Source organism: Notolepis coatsorum (genome assembly GCF_963971535.1).
Source record: "Notolepis coatsorum genome assembly, chromosome: 7".
In the NCBI taxonomy this organism is placed as follows: Eukaryota; Metazoa; Chordata; class Actinopteri; order Aulopiformes; family Paralepididae; genus Notolepis; species Notolepis coatsorum.
Window position 1 is genome coordinate 3,022,223 of NC_140171.1, and position 21,428 is coordinate 3,043,650.

At 43.8% G+C, this 21,428-nt stretch overlaps 2 protein-coding genes and 1 long non-coding RNA gene across 4 annotated transcripts in view; all 3 read right to left on the reverse strand.

Moving 5' to 3' along the window:
* Positions 1-1,964: 1,964 nt before the first annotated feature.
* The window catches only part of LOC311232096 (uncharacterized protein), a 123,234-nt gene continuing 103,770 nt past the window's right edge, over positions 1,965-21,428 (reverse strand). Inside the window, exons 6-8 of the mRNA XM_084318785.1 lie at positions 5,885-6,001; positions 4,638-4,785; positions 1,965-2,805 (exon numbers count right to left, since the gene is read on the reverse strand). Of these exons, the coding sequence (XP_084174911.1) occupies positions 2,597-2,805; positions 4,638-4,785; positions 5,885-6,001 (474 nt within the window). The 3' untranslated portion in view covers positions 1,965-2,596. The remainder of the gene's footprint in view (positions 2,806-4,637; positions 4,786-5,884; positions 6,002-21,428) is intronic.
* LOC311232182 (uncharacterized protein) lies at positions 8,462-15,246 on the reverse strand (the record flags this gene model as incomplete). The annotated part of the gene is made up of 6 exons (XM_084318880.1): positions 8,462-8,647; positions 9,989-10,245; positions 12,592-12,809; positions 13,785-13,840; positions 14,672-14,852; positions 15,005-15,246. The coding sequence occupies 6 exons, from the start codon at positions 15,244-15,246 to the stop codon at positions 8,462-8,464; spliced, it is 1,140 nt and encodes a 379-aa protein (XP_084175006.1).
* The window catches only part of LOC311231506, a 38,581-nt gene continuing 34,041 nt past the window's right edge, over positions 16,889-21,428 (reverse strand). For both annotated transcript variants that reach the window (XR_014619878.1, XR_014619879.1), the window contains 3 exons: positions 18,097-18,258; positions 17,341-17,477; positions 16,889-17,069 (listed from right to left, as the gene is read on the reverse strand). This is a non-coding gene — a long non-coding RNA (uncharacterized lncRNA). The remainder of the gene's footprint in view (positions 17,070-17,340; positions 17,478-18,096; positions 18,259-21,428) is intronic.

Genomic DNA, 21,428 nt, shown 5'->3' on the forward strand with positions numbered 1-21,428 from the left:
AATGCTAATGTTGATGCTGAAATGGGTCGTTGTTCTAATATTCCCTGCCGCGGGACGTTGCCGCTTTTCCCTCCTCTTGCCCGGTTCATTGATGAAGGTCAGTCGGTTGCTAATGTGGGGGGTTTCGCTGAGTCTTATTTACCTTTTTTACAAGTAAAAGGGCTAACAACAGGGTGCAGGCTGGGTGTACCGTGGCTACGTAGCCAGGTAGCTTTGTTCCTGTGCCCCGGCAGGGATGAACGATGTCCCACCCGGCCGATGCTTGAGAGCGAATCGGCTCGGAGGGTGGCAGTATGGACGGATGAGTGGTATACTGCTGCAGGATGGTTTGTAGCGGCGGCCAGTGTTATGGCTCAGCTGGCTAGTTTCCTATCCACATTGGCGTCGGGTAGTGGGGCTATGGGTCCAGCCGACATTGTAAACATGTTGCATGTTTGTGGTGTTATAGAGATCTTGACTCAGTCGCAAGCTATAACTGCGGGGAGGATTAGGATGCTATCAACGTTTGTTGTTAGGCATGTTTGGTTGGAGCACTCTCCTCTTGGGGAAGAGGATAGGTTTTCTCTCCTCACGACTCCTTTTTCCACGGAAAGACTTTTTGGTCGTTCTGTGGAGGCGCAGGCGGTTGTTGATCTGGGTCCCACACCGCCTCACGCTGTGCAGCCAGAGGTGGGAGCACGGCCTCGTCAACGACTGTGGCGAGGCCCTCGACAGGCGGCCATGTTTCCCCCGCCAGTGGTGCCCTGGGCGGAGAGTCAACAGGGATCCACAAGACCGACAGCCTTGGCGGCCGAGGGATCGGCCATTTTGGGTGAATTCGGCTTGGATAAAACAAGCCGTCGTCATTCTGCCGCGAGCAGCCCGCTCCCCGTTCAATCCTCTCTCTGTTACCCACGGAAGCGGGGCTCTGATCGTTTTCCTTTGGCTGCGGGCCGCGAACCTTCTTTGAAGCGCATGCGGCCCCATTCTTCACTTCTCATGGGGACAGGGGCTGACACCCAGTTGATGGCTGAGCCTGGGTCTGTCCGTGAGAATGTTGTGCTGTCGCGTGGCTCCTGCACCACACGTTGTGTGATGGGTGAGCCTGGTGTTACAGCTGCCACTAGCTACAGTGGTCAGCAGGGGGACTCGAGGCCTCTTCTGTTGAATGCACAGCAAGGGTTACCCCAGCCTCGCCTTCGCCAGGCGGGGTATCACGTAGGGCTGGGCGATATGACGATATTATATAAATATCGGGTACAGTTCATTAACGATACACTTTTTCAACGTATCGTGGATATCGTGATGTTTTGCCCAAGAGGATTGTGTCGCGTCAATCTGTCCACACGTTACTCGTTCATATCTCAGCCTGTGCTGAGATATGCCCATTCCGCGGTCTGTTAATAAAGTTTTCAATCAGACAGATGTATGGAAAGGCTTTTATTATAACATTCGTTGTAGTAAAATCATTATGCCTCATTTAGTCATCCTGTAGTGTGAAGCACTGGTCTCCTACTCGACGGCCGCGGGGAGCTAACGTTAGTAGCTTTGTTGACAGTGTTCACTTCAGCACACGGGACATTCAGGAAGTCATAACGCTTGCCGATTGGTGCTAAGAACAGCAGGGCGGGTGCAAGCGGTGTGACGTCATTGGCAGACTCGACTGTCAATCAAAATGATTATGTTTCCGTCAGAATGAATGAATGAAAACTGTATTAAAAGGTTGCAGAATGGGTACAATACAGTACAGGAGGATGAAGACCAGAAAAAGACTTTCGGCTTTTTTACATAAGGGTCCTCCATTTTCAATTCATCAAAACATTTAGAGACATACATATATACAGTAGTTTCATAAAAATGCTAAAATGCTATTTATTGATTGATTGATTTAAAACTTTAACATATTGCAGAATGGGTACAGTACAGCTCAATACATACAATTGTTAAGGGGATGCAGACCAGAGAAAGACTTTAGTCTTGTTTACATCAGGGTCCCCCATTTTCAATTCATCATATTTCATATCTAAATCATATAATATCTCATATGCAATATATAATCTAATAATCTAAATCTAATATAAAAATGCTAAATGCATGGGTATTTTATTTTGTCTTTAATGTTAGCTTGCAAACTCAAATACTGTCTTGGTAAGCCTCATAATGAATTGTTTGGGGTAAAAAAGAAAAACATCGTGATGTGTATCGTGTATCGCCGAAAGGTCAGAAAATATCGTGATATCATATTTAGGCCATATCGCCCAGCCCTAGTATCACGCTGATGTCTCCCACTCCCGTGAGAGCGGCAGTGGTCTGCAAAGAAGAGGGGAGCGTGATTTGGGTGATAGCAATATCACTGCAGGGCTTCGGCGTGTAGGAGCCCATGCCCCTCATGCCTTGCGTGTCTAGCTGCAGAACAACTCCTCAGCATGCGCTAGAGGGGTGTTCAGGGGGGGGGTGTGTGTCAACCAGTTTGATGACAGCTTCTCCCATATCAAACCGGCCCTTTCTGTCGGGGTCCCCCCTTGGGTGCGTCGCACAGCGGGAGGGACCGGGCCAACTATCTACTGTTCCTTGCGGCCCAACGTCAGTTGACGGCGGGTGCGCTGTGGGATTATTTTCACAAATAGCAACAAGAACGCCGTTTGGGGGGGTGGATAGGCTGGTGTCCTGCTGGAGAAGTGATGTTAACCGGTCCATGAAAAGTGTTGCCAGTCATGTTATGAGCAGTGACGAATGCACCAGTCTGAGCAGAGATTGAGGGAGGAGCAGGAGGACGAGGAGCAGAGGAGGAGCCGGCGTCTCCTCCTGCCACGGCTGCCTGTCCACCTGGAGGGGAAGGGACAGAAACGGGGCATCAGACACGGAGAAACAGAGCCGGCTCAGACTCACATCATTTTATTGTCACAGCCTTTTTAACGCTTTCACTACCACACCACAAAGGGCTAACGCTAACCCTTTCACTACCGCAATACAGAAGGTTAACCCTTTCACTACCACAAAGGGCTAACCCTTTCACTACCACACTACAGAACGGTAACCCTTTCACTACCACAAAGGGCTAACCCTTTCACTACCACACTACAGAACGGTAACCCTTTCACTACCACTACAAAGGGTTAACCCCTTCACTACAAAATGTTAACCCTTTCACTACCACACTACAGAAGGTTAACCCTTTCACTACCACACTACAGGTTAAACACCTGCGCTGTGGTAGTGAAGGGGTTAAATGTACATATATTCAGAAAAACGTGAGATGCTTGTTTTTCCTGGCTCCTCAACCGTAGTAGTTTTGTAGACAACAATACACAACGATCTATACAAACTATACAATAATACAGGGTATTTAAAGACTATTCTACCGTGTAAGTAGCAGCAGTGTGTGCGTGTAATCAGTGTGCTTGTGTAAGTCACTGGAGGTGCTTTTGTGTGTGTCTGCTCATGTGATAATTCAGAGTCTATCCGTCAGTAGTCTGTTCGCCCGGTGGAAGTAGCTGCTCAGTGTTCTGTTGGACGTGGACCTGAGACTGCGGTAGCTCTACATTCAAACAGCCATCACTGATACAGAGTGTCTGGTCAGTAACATGGGTCTCCCAGTCCCTCAGCTCTGCAGTAAACAGAAAATGACCTGCCAGTGCAGTAAGAACATTTGGCTTGGCAAGATTTATTGAATGTAAAAATATCTAGGGTTCTCCCTCCTGATTGGATAAAGTGAGAACAAGATTCCAGAAAATGTATTTTGTGTTTAGTGCAGAGTGGAGGGACTGGGAGACCCATGTTACTGACCAGACACTCTATATCAGTGATGGCTGTTTACTGCAGAGCGGAGGGACTGGGAGACCCATGTTACTGACCAGACACTCTATATCAGTGATGGCTGTTTACTGCAGAGCGGAGGGACTGGGAGACCCATGTTACTGACCAGACACTCTATATCAGTGATGGCTGTTTACTGCAGAGCGGAGGGACTGGGAGACCCATGTTACTGACCAGACACTGTATATCAGTGATGGCTGTTTACTGCAGAGCGGAGGGACTGAGAGACCCATGTTACTGACCAGACACTCTATATCAGTGATGGCTGTTTACTGCAGAGTGGAGGGACTGGGAGACCCATGTTACTGACCAGACACTCTATATCAGTGATGGCTGTTTACTGCAGAGCGGAGGGACTGGGAGACCCATGTTACTGACCAGACACTCTATATCAGTGATGGCTGTTTACTGCAGAGCGGAGGGACTGGGAGACCCATGTTACTGACCAGACACTCTATACCAGTGATGTCTGTTTACTGCACAGAGGAGGGACTGAGAGACCCATGTTACTGACCAGACACTCTATATCAGTGATGTCTGTTTACTGCATAGAGGAGGGACTGAGAGACCCATGTTACTGACCAGACACTATATCAGTGATGGCTGTTTACTGCAGAGCGGAGGGACTGGGAGACCCATGTTACTGACCAGACACTCTATATATCAGTGATGTCTGTTTACTGCATAGAGGAGGGACTGAGAGACCCATGTTACTGACCAGACACTCCATATATCAGTGATGGCTGTTGGAATGTAGAGCTGCTTAACACTTATTTTAACAAAAGATTACTTAACTGATAATTCTGATAACTGTGATCATTCCATTCAAGGAGTGAATTTACCTGGCAGTGGAACAAGTCGTTTCCAAACAACATTGTCATCATAACGTGGATCCTTTATCGTCAATCCAACCTCCCTTGCGTTTGGATCCATCAATACTTCAAATGTCGGAACGTAATTTGGTCCATAATTCTGACGAAACTGCTCGATCTGAGAACAGATGACAAAGTAATTGTAATAGATCAAAAGCAATAAAACATTTATATACCGGTAATTCATATTCCTTTAATTGTGCACTAATGATTTTCGATTGTTTAGAATGAGGACCGCATAGACACAGCCGTTGCGATTGAGTCTACACAGTCCTCACTCTGTCCGGCTGGCAATGAGGACCACGTGGACTGAACCTTTAAATTACAAGTTTATTCCATGCAATGTGTCTGAGTCTGAGTCTATGCGGTGCTTGTTGAAAATTACCTGCCAGTGCAGTTAGAACATTTGGCTTGGCAAGATTTCTTGAATGTAAAAATATCTAGGGTTCTCTCTCCTGATTGGATAACGTGAGAACGGGATTCCGGAAAATGTATTTTGTGTTTACTGCAGAGTGGAGGAACTGGGAGACCCATGTTACTGACCAGACACTCTGCATCAGTGATGACTGTTTACTGCAGAGTGGAGGAACTGGGAGACCCATGTTACTGACCAGACACTCTATATCAGTGATGGCTGTTTACTGCAGAGCGGAGGGACTGAGAGACCCATGTTACTGACCAGACACTCTATATCAGTGATGGCTGTTTACTGCAGAGCGGAGGGACTGAGAGACCCATGTTACTGACCAGACACTCTATATCAGTGATGGCTGTTTACTGCAGAGCGGAGGGACTGAGAGACCCATGTTACTGACCAGACACTCTATATCAGTGATGGCTGTTTACTGCAGAGCGGAGGGACTGAGAGACCCATGTTACTGACCAGACACTCTGTATCAGTGATGGCTGTTTACTGCAGAGTGGAGGGACTGAGAGACCCATGTTACTGACCAGACACTCTATATCAGTGATGGCTGTTTACTGCAGAGCGGAGGGACTGGGAGACCCATGTTACTGACCAGACACTATATATCAGTGATGGCTGTTTACTGCAGAGCAGAGGGACTGGGGGACATGCGTGCGTGCGTGTGTTTGTGTGTGTGTGTGTGTGTGTGTGTGTGTGTGTGTGTGTGTGTGTGTGTGTGTGTGTGTGTGTGTGTGTGTGTGTGTGTGTGTGTGTGTGCGTGCCTGTGTGTGTGTGTGTGGGATATGCTGACCTCAGGTTGCAGTTTATACGGCTCTGGATCACACTTCAGACTGTAGTCTTGGCCTCTGATCAGGTCACAACTGGCTGAGATCGTGATTTTTGTGCTATCCTTATGCTTTGCGTATACCTTCAACCAGAAAAATTGGAGCGGATAGTTTAGTATACATTTTTTTATATTTAATCAATTTGATTCAGTTAGCACACAGAAATAGAAGGTTGCATTCATTCAGATACATTATTCTATATCTATGAGTTGGCAAGACAAGTGTCCGCTTGTACTTCACAGAAACAAGTGTACCACTCGTTTGTTAAAATAACTGGTCTACATGTTAAAATAATAGCTCTACATTCTGACAGCCAGTGAGTAACATGGGTCTCCCAGTCCCTCCGCTCTGCAGTAAACACAAAATAAATTTCCTAGTATCCTCTCTCTCATGACCTGGGCATCAGTATAGGTTACAATACACTAAAATACATACAAATAAATACATTAAAATACATTTACAATACAACCCCTCAGTTAAAATGGTCGCACACTTGACCATCTCTCAACCATGATTTTAAGTTAGTTTTAAATGAAATGTAACTTTGATACTCCCTGAGCCGTGTTGGCAGACTGTTCCAGGTGTGGGCTGCTCTCACGGAAAAGGCTGTCTGACTAAAAGCAGACCTCCTGTTTGGGACTACACAGTCCCCTCTGACTACAGACCTGGTATATCTGTCAGCAGATGCTTTCTGTTTTATGAAAGTACAGAGGGGGGGAGGAGCCAAGCCATGTAGGATTTTATAGGTAAGGCAGGCATCTTTGAATTTGACAAGATTGTCCCAGCTCAGTAGGTTCTGGTTTGCTATGCTATAACAATGGTGGTGGCTGTTTGTTTTCCTGTCCAGAACTTTCACAGCCTGATGGTAAACTACCTGTACAGATCGTAGTGTTGTACAGGAGGCTTGTGTCCAGCTAGTCAGACAGTATGTTAAGTGTGACATAATAATGGCATTAAAATACAGTGCTGCTGCTTTTGTTGACAGAGAGTTTCTGATGTGACGGAAGTTTGATAAGTGAAACTTTGCATTGTTTACTACCGATTTGATTTGTTTTTTAAATGTAAGATTGGAGTCCATTTTTATCCCAAGGTATCTATATTCGGATACAACTGTCAACCTTTCTCCTCTGACATAGACATCAGGTGAGACAGTATTCATCAGCCTCTTTGTAAAAAACATGCAAACAGTTTTTTTGGTGTTTAAATGCAGACATGAGTTAGTCAACCATTCAGTGACCGATGTCATTACCGCTGTTAACTTGTTTGCAGCTTGCTGCTTGGTTTCTGCATGGACATAAATTACCGTATTATTGCATACAGCTGGAAGATCATTAATATATAAACTAAACAACAGCGGTCCCAATATAGATCCTTCGGGGACACCAAAACCACAGCTAAGGGCAGAGGATACTCTCTGAGTTCTACCTTCAAGATAAGACTTCATGTATGTGATGGTATTAGGGGAGAAGTTGTACCGAGAAAGCTTGGTGAGCAGGACACCATGATCCACAGTGTCGAAGGCTTTCTTTAGATCTAAAAATGCGGCTGCAACAACTCCCCCCTTATCAAGCTTAGATTTAATATTCTCCAGGAGGAAGCAGATTGCAGTCTCTGTTGAGTGTTTTGCCCTAAAACCAAACTGCATGGGGTGCAGTCCAACGGAGCTGGTGCTAAGGTGACTTGTTAGTTGTTCTGCTATGCGTTTCTCTGCTATTTTGGAAATAACAGGTAAAATGCTAATTGGCCTATAGTTAGCTACCTCAGAGGATTTACCTGCTTTGTACTGTAGATGGGGGTTATTATAGCTTCCTTCCATGCTCCTGGGAAAACGGCCTTCACTATAGGATCTATTTATGATAGTTGATATTGGTCCAGATAAGCATTCATTAAATGTTTTTAGTAGCATGGTGTTTAGACCATACACATCCTTGGTTTTGGAGTTCTTCAAGGAATTTATAATTGTTGTCACTTTTGTTACAGTGATTTCACACAGCTCAAAGACAGGCTGATTTTGATCCACTGGAGACACTCAGATTAGTAGGGGAGCTCTGTTGCAGAGTCTGCACCGACTCTACAAAATAGGAATTAAAACTTGTTGCAATTTGAGGTCCATCCTGTGTAATATTGCCATTCACACAGATTTCTAGGCACTTTTTTCCCCCAGTGTGTTTTTATGTAGCCAGGTCTCTGACAGACACAAATAGTCCAAATTCGAGTCTTTAATGAGATGTTGGATTTGTTCACATTTCCCAATGATGCTGCAAATGTTTATGTGGCCTCCAAGTAACCCCTTCGGTTTTGCACTTGGATCCCATAGTATTTTTGCTTGATTGACAGTTTGAAAGAAGTCCTGCTTTCTGCGTTTGATGATTGCAGGATTTATAGTTCTATTCTTCATTTTGATTCGCTGTTGACTTATCGCGCTATTTTGTTTGATTGGCACATCTGGTGCTTGCCTACTAGGACTACATGCGGTGTTTACGAAGTCACTCTTGGTGTTCGGAGCTTTCTCCGGGACGCTGTCACCCCGCTGCCCCGAGGAATCAGCGGGTGGGCCTCCACCGACGCTCACGGCCGCCGAAGTCCTCGTTCGGGTAGCTCCCCCGCCGCCAGCTCCTCCCCGCACGCCGAGGCTCGTTGCAGGTGCGCAGCCCAGACACAGCACGCCCTCGCTCGGGCTCTCCGCCACGGAGGCGCGCCGCCCGGCCGACTCCATCGCCAGGTCGCGTCTATATTAATCCCAGCCGAAGAGTGCAAGAGCGCTTCCGCATTCTTCGCCGCGCATGCGCATGAGGTCCTCGCTTAGTTCAAACGCCCCATTCAACACGGTTAATCACAAACTCGAAACTCCGTTAAGCTCCAGAGAGAGAGGCTGAAAACCCACAGTTCTTGCCCGACGGATGGGAGCCGAATCGCGGATCCGAGTTTTCTGATGAATAGCCCCAAAACATGGAGGTTGCGAACGGCGCCGGCTTCGCTGACCAGAGCTCTCTCAGATTCAAAGTTTTAATTGCAGCCTGGAACATACATGTTTCGGAACCAATGTGTAACTAGACAGTTACAATATAACATTTATATTAATTAACCCAGTTAATGCCTTAAGAAAAAGAGTCTGGTGGTCAATTACTACGGAAATGTTGTGTCTTACTAATAATAACTAATTCCTTGGTCAATAGAAGTCTCTGTGATACTTTCTGAATATGATTTGGGAATGGGCAGGGTTATAATAGAAGAAAGACAGTGTAAACAATATAATTAACTCTGAATATAATAATGACGAAAAATAAACAGGATACACAACAAGGTGCATGCGATGAGGTTATATGTAGTGCACCTTGTTGTGTATCCTGTTGTGAGCTCTGGTCAGTGAAGCCGGCGCCGTTCGCGACCTCCATGTTTTGGGGCTATTCATCAGAAAACTCGGATCCGCGATTCGGCTCCCATCCGTCGGGCAAGAACTGTGGGTTTCAGCCTCTCTCTCTGGAGCTTAACGGAGTTTCGAGTTTGTGATTAACCGTGTTGAATGGGGCGTCTGAACTAAGCGAGGACCTCATGCGCATGCGCGGCGAAGAATGCGGAAGCGCTCTTGCACTCTTCGGCTGGGATTAATATAGACGCCGCCAGGTCCGCCGCTCCAGCCCCGACACTCCGCAAGGATAGCGCATCCCCCGCATCACCCGAGAGGTAGATGTTAGATCGTTGTTCATAATCAAATGGTAGATTGTCCAGACATAGATCACGTACCTGAATGACAGCTCACCATTTATTTATTTAATTCATTGGAACTTTTTATTTCAGCACCGACCTTCATTGTTTGTTTGTTGCATTGGTTGTCCTTTTTTATCGCTCTCTATTGTCCGTCAACTGACTGAGATGCTACTGGATACCTGAATTTCCCCAAGGGGATTAATAAAGTATCTATCTATCTATCTATCTATCTATCTCTCCCCCCGTTCCCTCCCCGGTAATATTATATGTTACAATAGGCAATACAGAATTAGAATCTGAATGTATACTAAGAGTACGAGTAAACAGTATACACAAGGTACCCTAACTGGACCCTAACTTACGTCTTCCTGTAGCACGTTGCTCGGCAGCAGAAACACGTCCAGTACTTTGTGGTACTGGACGTGTCGGACGAGGAGGAGAATCAGGCTGCTCATTGATCTCATCCAATCGGGGAGCAGCCATGTCAAACCAAAGGAGGAGAGGTGTGGTACGTTCACCACCACGTGAGTCCGGGTAATCCTCAGCGGCTCCAAGATGGTCATCAACCCATCATCGGTGATGTGGACGACAGCTAACGACCGATAATCGCAGGACAGCGCTGTGGAGGACAACAGAAATGTTGCTTCATACCTCTGTGATCAAATCAAATCAAATTTATTTATAGGGCCCAACAACACACGTTAATGTCCCCATGGGCCGTACAGATCTTCTTTAAACAAGTCAAGAAGAAAACATAACAATAAGTCAAGAACAGAACAAGAACACCATAAGGTGCAAACATTTTTAGATGGATGCAAATAAATGAAAGAATGCAAGCACTCCCAGACATACCCCACGCGAAGGTAAGGAAAAACTCACTAAAACCTAACAATAGGGGGAAAAAAAGCTCCACAGGCAGTGTGGAGGAGAGAAACCTTAGAAGGGCCATTCAAGGGGGGATCTCCCTTCTTAGATGTTGGTGATAGTAGTGTTGCAGACGGACAGTGTGATCACGTATGCTGTACGTATGTTGTACGTTGTTTCATACCTCTGTTTCTCTATTGTTTTTGTATTATGCATTACTAGGAATGTCTGACTCTTAACCACCAAAACCTGCACGGACTACAACGTATGACGTATATCATGCCAGTTAGGGTACCTTGTGTATACTGCACCTTGTGTATACTGTTTACTTTTACTCATAGTATATATTCAGATTCAAATAATATATTTGTTGTAACGCACAATATAACCGATAGGGCAAACAGACCCTTGTGCTGAGTGTATAGTGTGACAGCAGGGCTATGTGCTGAGTGTATTGTGTGACAGCAGGCCTATAGTATGTGCTGAGTGTATTGTGTGACAGCAGACCTATAGTATGTGCTGAGTGTATTGTGTGACAGCAGACCTATAGTATGTGCTGAGTGTATTGTGTGACAGCAGACCTATAGTATGTACTGAGTGTATTGTGTGACAGCAGGCCTATAGTATGTACTGAGTGTATTGTGTGACAGCAGGCCTATAGTATGTACTGAGTGTATTGTGTGACAGCAGACCTATAGTATGTACTGAGTGTATTGTGTGACAGCAGGCCTATAGTATGTACTGAGTGTATTGTGTGACAGCAGGCCTATAGTATGTACTGAGTGTATTGTGTGACAGCAGGCCTATAGTATGTACTGAGTGTATTGTGTGACAGCAGACCTATAGTATGTACTGAGTGTATTGTGTGACAGCAGGCCTATGTGCTGAGTGTATTGTGTGACAGCAGAACTATGTGCTGAGTGTATTGTGTGACAGCAGGCCTATAGTATGTACTGAGTGTATTGTCTGACAGCAGGGCTATGTGCTGAGTGTATTGTTTGACAGCAGAACTATGTGCTGAGTGTATTGTGTGACAGCAGAACTATGTGCCGAGTGTATTGTGTGACAGCAGACCTATGTGCTGAGTGTATTGTGTGACAGCAGGCCTATAGTATGTACTGAGTGTATTGTCTGACAGCAGGGCTATGTGCTGAGTGTATTGTCTGACAGCAGGGATATGTGCTGAGTGTATTGTCTGACAGCAGGGATATGTACTGAGTGTATTGTTTGACAGCAGGCCTATGTGCTGAGTGTATTGTCTGACAGCAGGGATATGTGCTGAGTGTATTGTTTGACACCAGGCCTATGTACTGAGTGTATTGTTTGACAGCAGACCTATGTGCTGAGTGTATTGTTTGACAGCAGACCTATGTGCTGAGTGTATTGTTTGACAGCAGACCTATGTGCTGAGTGTACTGAGTGTCCCTAAAGGTGCTCCCATAGTCGAGCGGACTGTACACGGACTGGACTCTGCGGAGGTCCACTGGACTCTTTGAGCTTTCATAGTCGAGCGGATCTCCGTGGACCAATTTCCTACATGTCTCGCGCCAGTTTACGCCTCGCGCCAGTTTGTGTGACACCAAGTGGGCACCGCAGACGTCCGCACGTCAGAAAATAGGAGCTTCGCACTTGGACTCTGCTGTGGGTCTGCTTTGAGTACCCTTTCGGTCCGCTTTGAGCATGCGGGAGTTTGCTCCGTGTATGGTCCGCTCGACTATGGGAGGGCCTTAAGGCACATTCCTGTGCATTCCTTGCATTGGTAAAAATCTATTAATTAAATCATTGATTTAATAAATGTCAGTTATATTCTTCAAATAATCACCAAATATCAATGAAAGCTGAGACCCCGAATATCCATTTGAGATGCATCCTAACACTGTGTCAAACTGTTGTTGTTATTAATATATAATAAACATTGTGTTTTGAATCTCATCTATTCAAATATTGTGAGTGTACTGTATGAAGACTTGGGGCATTATATAGTTTTCCTATGTATAATGTCATGTCAACAATGTCGCCCAAAGTGCTACCGTTTCATAAGGTTATTAGATTAATAATGTGCAAATAATTAGCAATATGTCATCAACAAACACTGACTTACCTGAATCTGAAGTTAAACAGTGTGGGAGCTGTAGCTGGGAGACAGAGCCCTGAGGACACTGGATCCTGAACAGAGGACCTGCAGGAGTCCTGCCAGCTGACTGGAGGAGGCTCTCGTCCCATGGGACGGTCTCGTACTGCACCTCCCTCTCCCCCTCCACTCCAAACACCAGCCCTGTGGAATCACACTCGAACACACCTGCACTGGGCAACCTGGACCTGGGGCACACAATAGTAACTGCTGTATTAGAAAGATTACATGATGTTGGCTTTATATACCATCTGTTTTTATATAACCTGAATCTGGGGCAAAGATTCAAACAACTATAACGTTGGCTCTATAATTATTAGTATGTGTGTTTATATAACCTGAACCTGAGACACCATAGGAACACCTGTATCAGAACGATTCAGATGCAGGTTATAACCAAAGAATCAGATTTATACTAATGTCTGTTTTCCCTACAGTGATGCAGAAACTGACGTTTAATAATGATAGCAATATATTCAGTTCCTCCAGTCCAATAATTCTGTCCCAATATAGGCACACGTGCAATAGAGAACACATCCAAGCTTTGCTCGAATTGAAGTTAAGTTCCTTTCTAAAGCCATGAAACATTAGGGCTCCATCTGAATAGCTATAGTTCTTGGAACAGCAGAGAGGTACACTCTCACAACATGCATGTTTGGTGACTAAAACTCTACTTATTTAATCTTGATAAATCAAATACAAATATCACACTTCATACAGTTGCTGTGGGTCTGGTTTACTAGGCTTCAGACTAAGTGAGATTTTAGGCTTACTAGGCTTCAGACTAAGTGAGATATTAGTCTTACTAGGCATCAGCCTAAGGGAGATTAGTCTTATAGGCTTCAGACCAAGGGAGATATTAGGCTTAGTGCACAGTAAATTTCACAGAGTAAATTTTGCAGAGTAAATTTTACTCAAACTACTCAACTACTACTACTAAAAACTTACTAAAATGTTACTCAGTTTGAGTAAAATGTACTCAGTTTGAGTAAAATCTACTCTGCGAAATTTACTGTGTGTGTATACTCCACTTTCTATAACATATAAGTTCAAACCAAGTATGGCAATTCAAAGTAAATTGTTATTTAGAATTTGTACAGATTCAAATGTTAACGTCTTGAAGGGCAGGGGAAACAGAAGAGCCTGTATTAAAATGTGGTTACTTGTATACGGTGCTTGTAGAGACAGTTGACACGTCAGGTGTGAAGCTCGTCCAGGACTGGAATACAAAAAAGGAACAGAACGTGTTGTTTTCTAAAAGATACCAACATCAATACTGTGCGAATTCCCATACGTCACAGTCAAATCTATTTTGATAACGTGGGGTTTTATTATCTTTATGACATTGTAACAGCAATCTCTTATCTATTGGTTTCATTCGGTTGTCTCCAGGCATGCGTTCTTCATGGGACGGGGGCGCACTAAGTGCAAGCCCAGATAAGTACTCGCTATTTACATATCAATAGCGCCGGTCGTATTTAACACACCTGACGACCGGCGCTATTGATATGCAAATAGCGAGTGCAATCCCAGTTTTATTATCTTTATGACATTGTAACAGCAACCTCTTATCTATTGGTTTCATTCGGTTGTCTCCGGGGAAAATGTCCAAAGGTTTATAATTTTTTTTTTAATGTAAAAAAAAAAAAAAAAAAAAACTAAGGAAATGTATATTATTGCACAGAAGATTATAGCTTGAGACATTTAAATCAAAGTACCGTACTATATTAACGATGGCAACTTTCTCAGTAATTACACACTACACAATTACACATTATTATTACACTATGAATTGAAAATGGGGGACCCTGATGTAAACAAGACAAACGCCTTTCTCTGGTCTGCATCCCCTTAACAATTGTGTGTATTGAGCCGTATACTGTATTGTACCCATTCTGCAATCTGTTAAATAAAGTTTTCATTCATTCATTCATTCATTCAATGCTATAGCATCTCTTCATGGTAATTAATCCACGCTATCAACACTTAATTTGACAATGATATATACAGTGTATATGCAGGTCAGGAAGATGCCAACAGAAATACTCACGTCATTACTCTGGTATGCTCTGCACAAGGTCACCTCTCCATAGTAGATGATGTAAAACCACGGGTAGAGGGGTTCAGTGAACGTGGTGTTGTAGGTGTGAAGGTGGGTCAGTGTGTCGTCATCTGCGGAGACCCGGTAGAATGCCAGGATGCCAGCGGGCCAGTCCAGATACACTCCGAGTCTGTAGATGGGGGGGGGGGGGGACCCGGGACTAACACGGTGTCTGCTCCACGGTTGTGATGGAAAGTAAAGAGAGAACCAGCCTGGACAGGCTGAATCTGACAGAACCAGACCTTGTCTCTGTTTCTTCTGTCGCTCTCTGTCGGGTCTCGCCTTTCTTTCCTGTCGATGCTCCCGTACGCCACTCCTACATCAACACGTCTCCCGGACCCGGTCCACGACTTTCCAACACCTCCCCCGACCTCTAGCTCCCAGTAGCAGCGTCCAGTCAGACTCTCTCCACACAGCACTTCAGGACTGTTGTCAAATCTCTCCGGGTGATCAGGATATGTCTGCCTCGCTGTTCTGTTCCCCTCGGACAGTAAGATCTTCTTATTTACTGTGTTGGGATCCATTGTGAGTCGACGGTCATCTAAACAAGAAATAACAAATAAAAGTGATGATGACTAATCAGAAGTTGTAACAGTCACACACACAACATGTGCGCATTATTATATTTGTGTTGTTATTGTGACGCGAGTGAGCGCGGGTGATGACGTCAGGAGGAGCAGCAGGGAGGGACCCACGCGGGTCATTATTGGTGCGCGCGCGCGTGCACACAGGAACGCGCTGCACGCGCACCACTTTGCATAACAACGCGGCCGGTCGTCACGTGGTCAAATACCTTCTTCTCAGATACATTCTGCGAAACTGGTGAATGAAATGTGTTACGTTCCGCTCGTAGAGGCGATTGGGCATTAACCCTGTAATGACCCTAACCCATTTTACATTGTATCCACTATTGTGTGTTCCATATTGTTGTATATCGACTGTGATCAGTTACTTATATAACAGAAGCACTTTACGGTGCCTGATTATTAACCCCGTGTCCCCTGTAACTATGATCTGATCATCATTGGTGCTTTTATCTAATACAGTTGTTACTCTTTTGTACCCCGGCTGTGCAGTTGGTTATTGAAGGGCATTTTGACAAACATCAGTTTTCCCTGCTAATGATCATATAACCCACGTTTTTATTACATTATTATTTAGGTTGCAGAGTGCCATGTTTGTCACTGGGGGGGGGGGGGGGGGGTGCAGTTAGGTTGCATTCTTAATTTGGTTCGGTTTGCTTTCACACAGCGATTTGTCAAGTGCACCAAACTTTCTGAACAATGTCACGCGATCGAAAAGTAACCCGGGAGTGAATTGTTTCGTGCTTTAAACATGATTTGTGCAGTCTTAAATTCAGCCAGGTCCCTGAGTTTCATGGCATGTGATTTTAAAAACAGTGTGTTTGTGTGTTCCAGATATCCTACCTTATTGATAATCCCAATTGCTCTTTTTTGTAGTGTGCATAATGGTTTTAAGTTACTTTTATAAGTGTTACCCCAAATCTCCACACAGTAGTTCAGATATGGTAGTATTTATTAGTGAGCAATATAGAATGTACAGTGATTTATCCCCGCAGATGAATGTAACCTTCTGAGTCTGGGCAAATAACACCTCCATGCAGTCCTTCAATGCTGAATCTGGAGCTCTGTATACACAACTGACAATCACGTTTCTTTGCTTTTCCATGCTAACAAATAAAAACTCAAAAGTATTAATTATAATTCTTCTTCTTCTTATTATTATTATATTGAAACATAGCAGCAAATAACTCAGTAGTGCAATACTGAACAGAGACTAGCAAAGTAAGATTTTCATTGTATGGCAAACTGTCTGTTTAACTGTGCACATGACAATAAACAATATTGAATCTTGAATCCTCTCATGTTCCCATTCGACTTCATATCAATAGGGTTTAGCTTTGTCAACAACACAGGGAAGTTCTACAAACAGGCCAGAGGATGTGCATACTGTATGAGTAAATTAACTATACATTAATTAAAAATATTATGTATAGTTAGTATACATTAATACATTACATTCAAATTAATATATAGTTATATTAACTATACTTCATAAAATGTATTTTTATTTGCTCACACAATATCTTAACAATATAACACAAAAGTAGCCACTGCAGCCGTTATCACAAGCTCTTCTGTGTTCACATAACTTTCCCAAAACTGACTTGTGATCTAAGTTGCCTAAACCAGTTTGTCAATTTTAAAAGCTCAGAGGACGGAACGGCTTTATTTGTTTATATTTTTTTATTGACAAGGAGGTAGGGAAGAATAGATAGGTGGATGGATGGAGGAACAGCTATGCAGTGCCAGCTGGACTCCTTCCCCTGAGAGAGAGAGAGAGAGAGAGAGAGAGAGAGAGAGAGAGAGAGAGAGAGAGAGAGAGAGAGAGAGAGAGAGAGAGAGAGAGAGAGAGAGAGAGAGAGAGAGAGAGAGAGAGAGAGAGAGATCATTTGTCAATTGAATATGCTACAACATCTGAATCATATACCTATTACCTGCCACAGACATCACAGAAGGGTTCGTTTTGATTAATTTCTCTAATGGTCTCTACTGTAAAGCCATTTGCATTTCCCAGAGAATGTTGGCCAACTTTACCTTCATAGGAAACTGCCTGCTTAAAATGGACCTCTCAACCTTGTTCGTTTGAATAAGGATGTATTGCAGAAAGGGCAATGAAAGTGCTGGCAGCATGTGGTGCATCAAGATTCACCATTTTTAATGGTGATATGCATCTAGAAAAAGAAAGGGCCTAATTGGTCAAATTGAACATTCTTATACGATTCCACATACATAACTTTGACCACAAGACAACCGGACATACCCACATATAGCTCATAGTCTTATGCATATTGCACATAGGTCGTGTATAATACTGTAAAATAGCTTAGACATAGCCTACTTGCATAGAATAGTCATGTATAATAATGTATAATATTGCTGGCTGTACAATACTGCTGTACAATACTGCTGTATGCCTATAATACTGCTGTTAATATCCAGTATACACATACATGTAATATTCACCATTCCTTATTTACTTCATCATATCTTATCATACATTTACTTATCATATCCACATACTGTATAGCAAGAGTATACCGTTACCATATATTTAGGCAGTAAGTAAGTAAGGCAATTGAAATATAACAGAACGTTAAACTAATGTTGGACTAACGATTAGTTTTGCAGGTTAATACTTAGGCTACGGTCGTTGAAGTCAGTGCCATTAGACACAATAATTATTATATCTCAATCCCTTGCGCCATCATAGTTAATTTGGTTGTCAAATTCTCCTATATTTATATTCCTTTTTAGTTATTAAAGTGTTAGTTATGCACTAACGTTACTTACTTTCGATTGTTTTCGCACGTTCCTCACAGTCTCGTGCACAGAGACCAAGCCGCAATACTCCAACCACAGCGCGGACCTCACAGCGCGGCCCCCAAAGCGCGGCCCTGGGAGCCTTGCTCTCCGGCTGTGCAGCTGGATGCTTCTCAACGATGTGGCTTGTGTCTGTGAAAAACTATTTGTTGATTATGTACATTGAATGAATGCTGTATGACCAGGCATTGTAATTTCATAGCCCTGATTCAATGTTTTTAATAATAAATGGGTGTGGAGTAAATTCCAAAAGCGACAACGTCTGATTATCTACTTGCTAAGCTATCCTGGTGCGGTTATTTCATGCTGACAAGTTGACATCACACAGCCAGACATGTAACAAAGTGTGTGTGTGTGTGTGGCGTGTGTCTGTGTGTGTCTGTGTCTGTGTCTGTGTCTCTGTGTGTGTGTGTGTGTGTGTGTGTGTGTGTGTGTGTGTGTGTGTGTGTGTGTGTGTGTGTGTGTGTGTGTGTGTGTGTGTGAAGCATCTGGTGTGTCTATGTGGGTAGCTTCCGGTGTGAGAGTCTCTTTGCGTGTGTGTGTGTGTGTGTGTGTGTGTGTGTGTGTGTGTGTGTGTGCGTGTGTGTGTGAAGCATCCGGTGTGAGAGTCTCTTTGCGTGTGCGTGTGTGTGTGTGTGTGTGTGTGTGTGTGTGTGTGTGTGTGTGTGTGTGTGTGAAGCATCCAGTGTTTGAGTCTGTGTGTTTTCATCCACACAAGTTTACAAGCTCACACACATGTTTGGTGACTAAAACTCTACTTTTTTAATCCTGTTAAATCAGATAGAAATATTACACTTCATACAGATGCTGTGGGTCTGTGTGTAACAACATGGATCTGAACCTGGTCCCCCACATGGGAAACCGCACATCAACCAGATGTTATTAACCAGAGATATTAGTCTTACTAGGCTTCAGACTAAGGGAAATATTAGGCTTACTAGGCTTCAGACTAAGGGAGATATTAGTCTTACTAGGCTTCAGACTAAGGGAGATATCAGGATTAGGCTTCAGACTAAGGGAGATATTAGTCTTACTAGGCTTCAGACTAAGGGAGATATTAGTCTTACTAGGCTTCAGACTAAGGGAGATATTAGTCTTACTAGGCTTCAGACTAAGGGAGATATTAGGCTTACTAGGCTTCAGACTAAGGGAGATATTAGTCTTACTAGGCTTCAGACTAAGGGAGATATCAGGCTTACTAGGCTTCAGACTAAGGGAGATATTAGTCTTACTAGGCTTCAGACTAAGGGAGATATCAGGATTAGGCTTCAGACTAAGGGAAATATTAGTCTTACTAGGCTTCAGACTAATGGGAGATATGCGTCTTACTAGGCTTCAGACTAAGGGAGCCATCAGGCTTACTAGGCTTCAGACTAAGGGAGATATTAGTCGTACTAGGCTTCAGACTAAGGGAGATATCAGGATTAGGCTTCAGGCCAAGGGAGATATTAGTCTTACTAGGCTTCAGACTAAGGGAGATATTAGTCTTACTAGGCTTCAGACTAAGGGAGATATTAGTCTTACTAGGCTTCAGACTAAGGGAGATATCAGGATTAGGCTTCAGACTAAGGGATATATCAGGCTTACTAGGCTTCAGACTAAGGGAGATATTAGTCTTACTAGGCTTCAGACTAAGGGAGATATCAGGATTACTAGGCTTCAGACTAAGGGAGATATCAGGCTTACTAGGCTTCAGACTAAGGGATATATTAGTCTTACTAGGCTTCAGACTAAGGGAGATATCAGGATTAGGCTTCAGACTAAGGGAGATATTAGTCTTACTAGGCTTCAGACTAAGGGATATCAGGATTACTAGGCTTCAGACTAAGGGAGATATCAGGCTTACTAGGCTTCAGACTAAGGGAGATATCAGGCTTACTAGGCTTCAGACTAAGGGAGATATTAGTCTTACTAGGCTTCAGACTAAGGGAGATATTAGTCTTACTAGGCTTCAGACTAAGGGAGATATTAGTCTTACTAGGCTTCAGACTAAGGGAGATATCAGGATTAGGCTTCAGACTAAGGGAGATATTAGTCTTACTAGGCTTCAGACTAAGGGAGATATCAGGATTACTAGGCTTCAGACTAAGGGAGATATCAGGCTTACTAGGCTTCAGACTAAGGGAGATATTAGTCTTACTAGGCTTCAGACTAAGGGAGATATCAGGATTACTAGGCTTCAGACTAAGGGAGATATTAGTCTTACTAGGCTTCAGACTAAGGGAGATATTAGTCTTACTAGGCTTCAGACTAAGGGAGATATCAGGATTACTAGGCTTCAGACTAAGGGAGATATTAGTCTTACTAGGCTTCAGACTAAGGGAGATATCAGGCTTACTAGGCTTCAGACTAAGGGAGATATCAGGCTTACTAGGCTTCAGACTAAGATGAACAACGGGAAACTAAGATGAACCCTGGACACTCGCATGCCTTTACCTCAAGACTACAGAGACACACTTTTCTGATAGCCTCACCCAAACCCTAACCTTAACCACACTGTCACTGTAAACTAACCATAACCCTAACCACACTGTTACCTTAAACTAACCTTAACCACACTGTTACCTTAAACTAACCTTAACCCTAACCACACTGTTACCTTAACCACACTGTTACCTTAAACTAACTATAACTTAACCCTAATCCTAACTGATAAAAGAACCAACGCGTATTTGTGTCAGCAGTAGAACAACTTTAGATCTGATCGGCCCACGTGACTGAACTCAAACTAGAAAGAAACAGACTAAGAAACGACGTAAACTCCATGATCAAAACTGCAAAAAAGAATTTCATCAATGACAAAACTGAGGAAAACAAAAACAAACCACGTGAACTTTGGAAATTACTCAATAATCAACTAGGATGCAGTAAAAAACTTAAAACCAGATTCTCAAACATAAACATAAAAACGGACAACACGCTCATCACAGACAAGCTGGATGTAGCCAATTACTTAAACATTTTCTTCACAAACATAGCCACAACACTGGTAAACAAACTACCCTCCCACTCAGGGCTTTATGGGGTAGAACACATAGTAGCTTACTACAAAAACCTAGGGGTCCGCAAGGACGACTTCAAGCTGGAAATGGTAACAACAGATGAGGTACTCAACAAACTGAGCGCCCTCCAACCTAACAAGGCCACTGGCCATGACAACATCCCCTCCAAATTCCTCAGAGACTCAGCAGCCGCCATCACCCCAATCATCACACACATAATAAACCTCTCCATAAAACAGGGACACGTCCCCAAGGACTTCAAAATTGCGAGGGTGACCCCTCTGCACAAAAAGGGCAGCA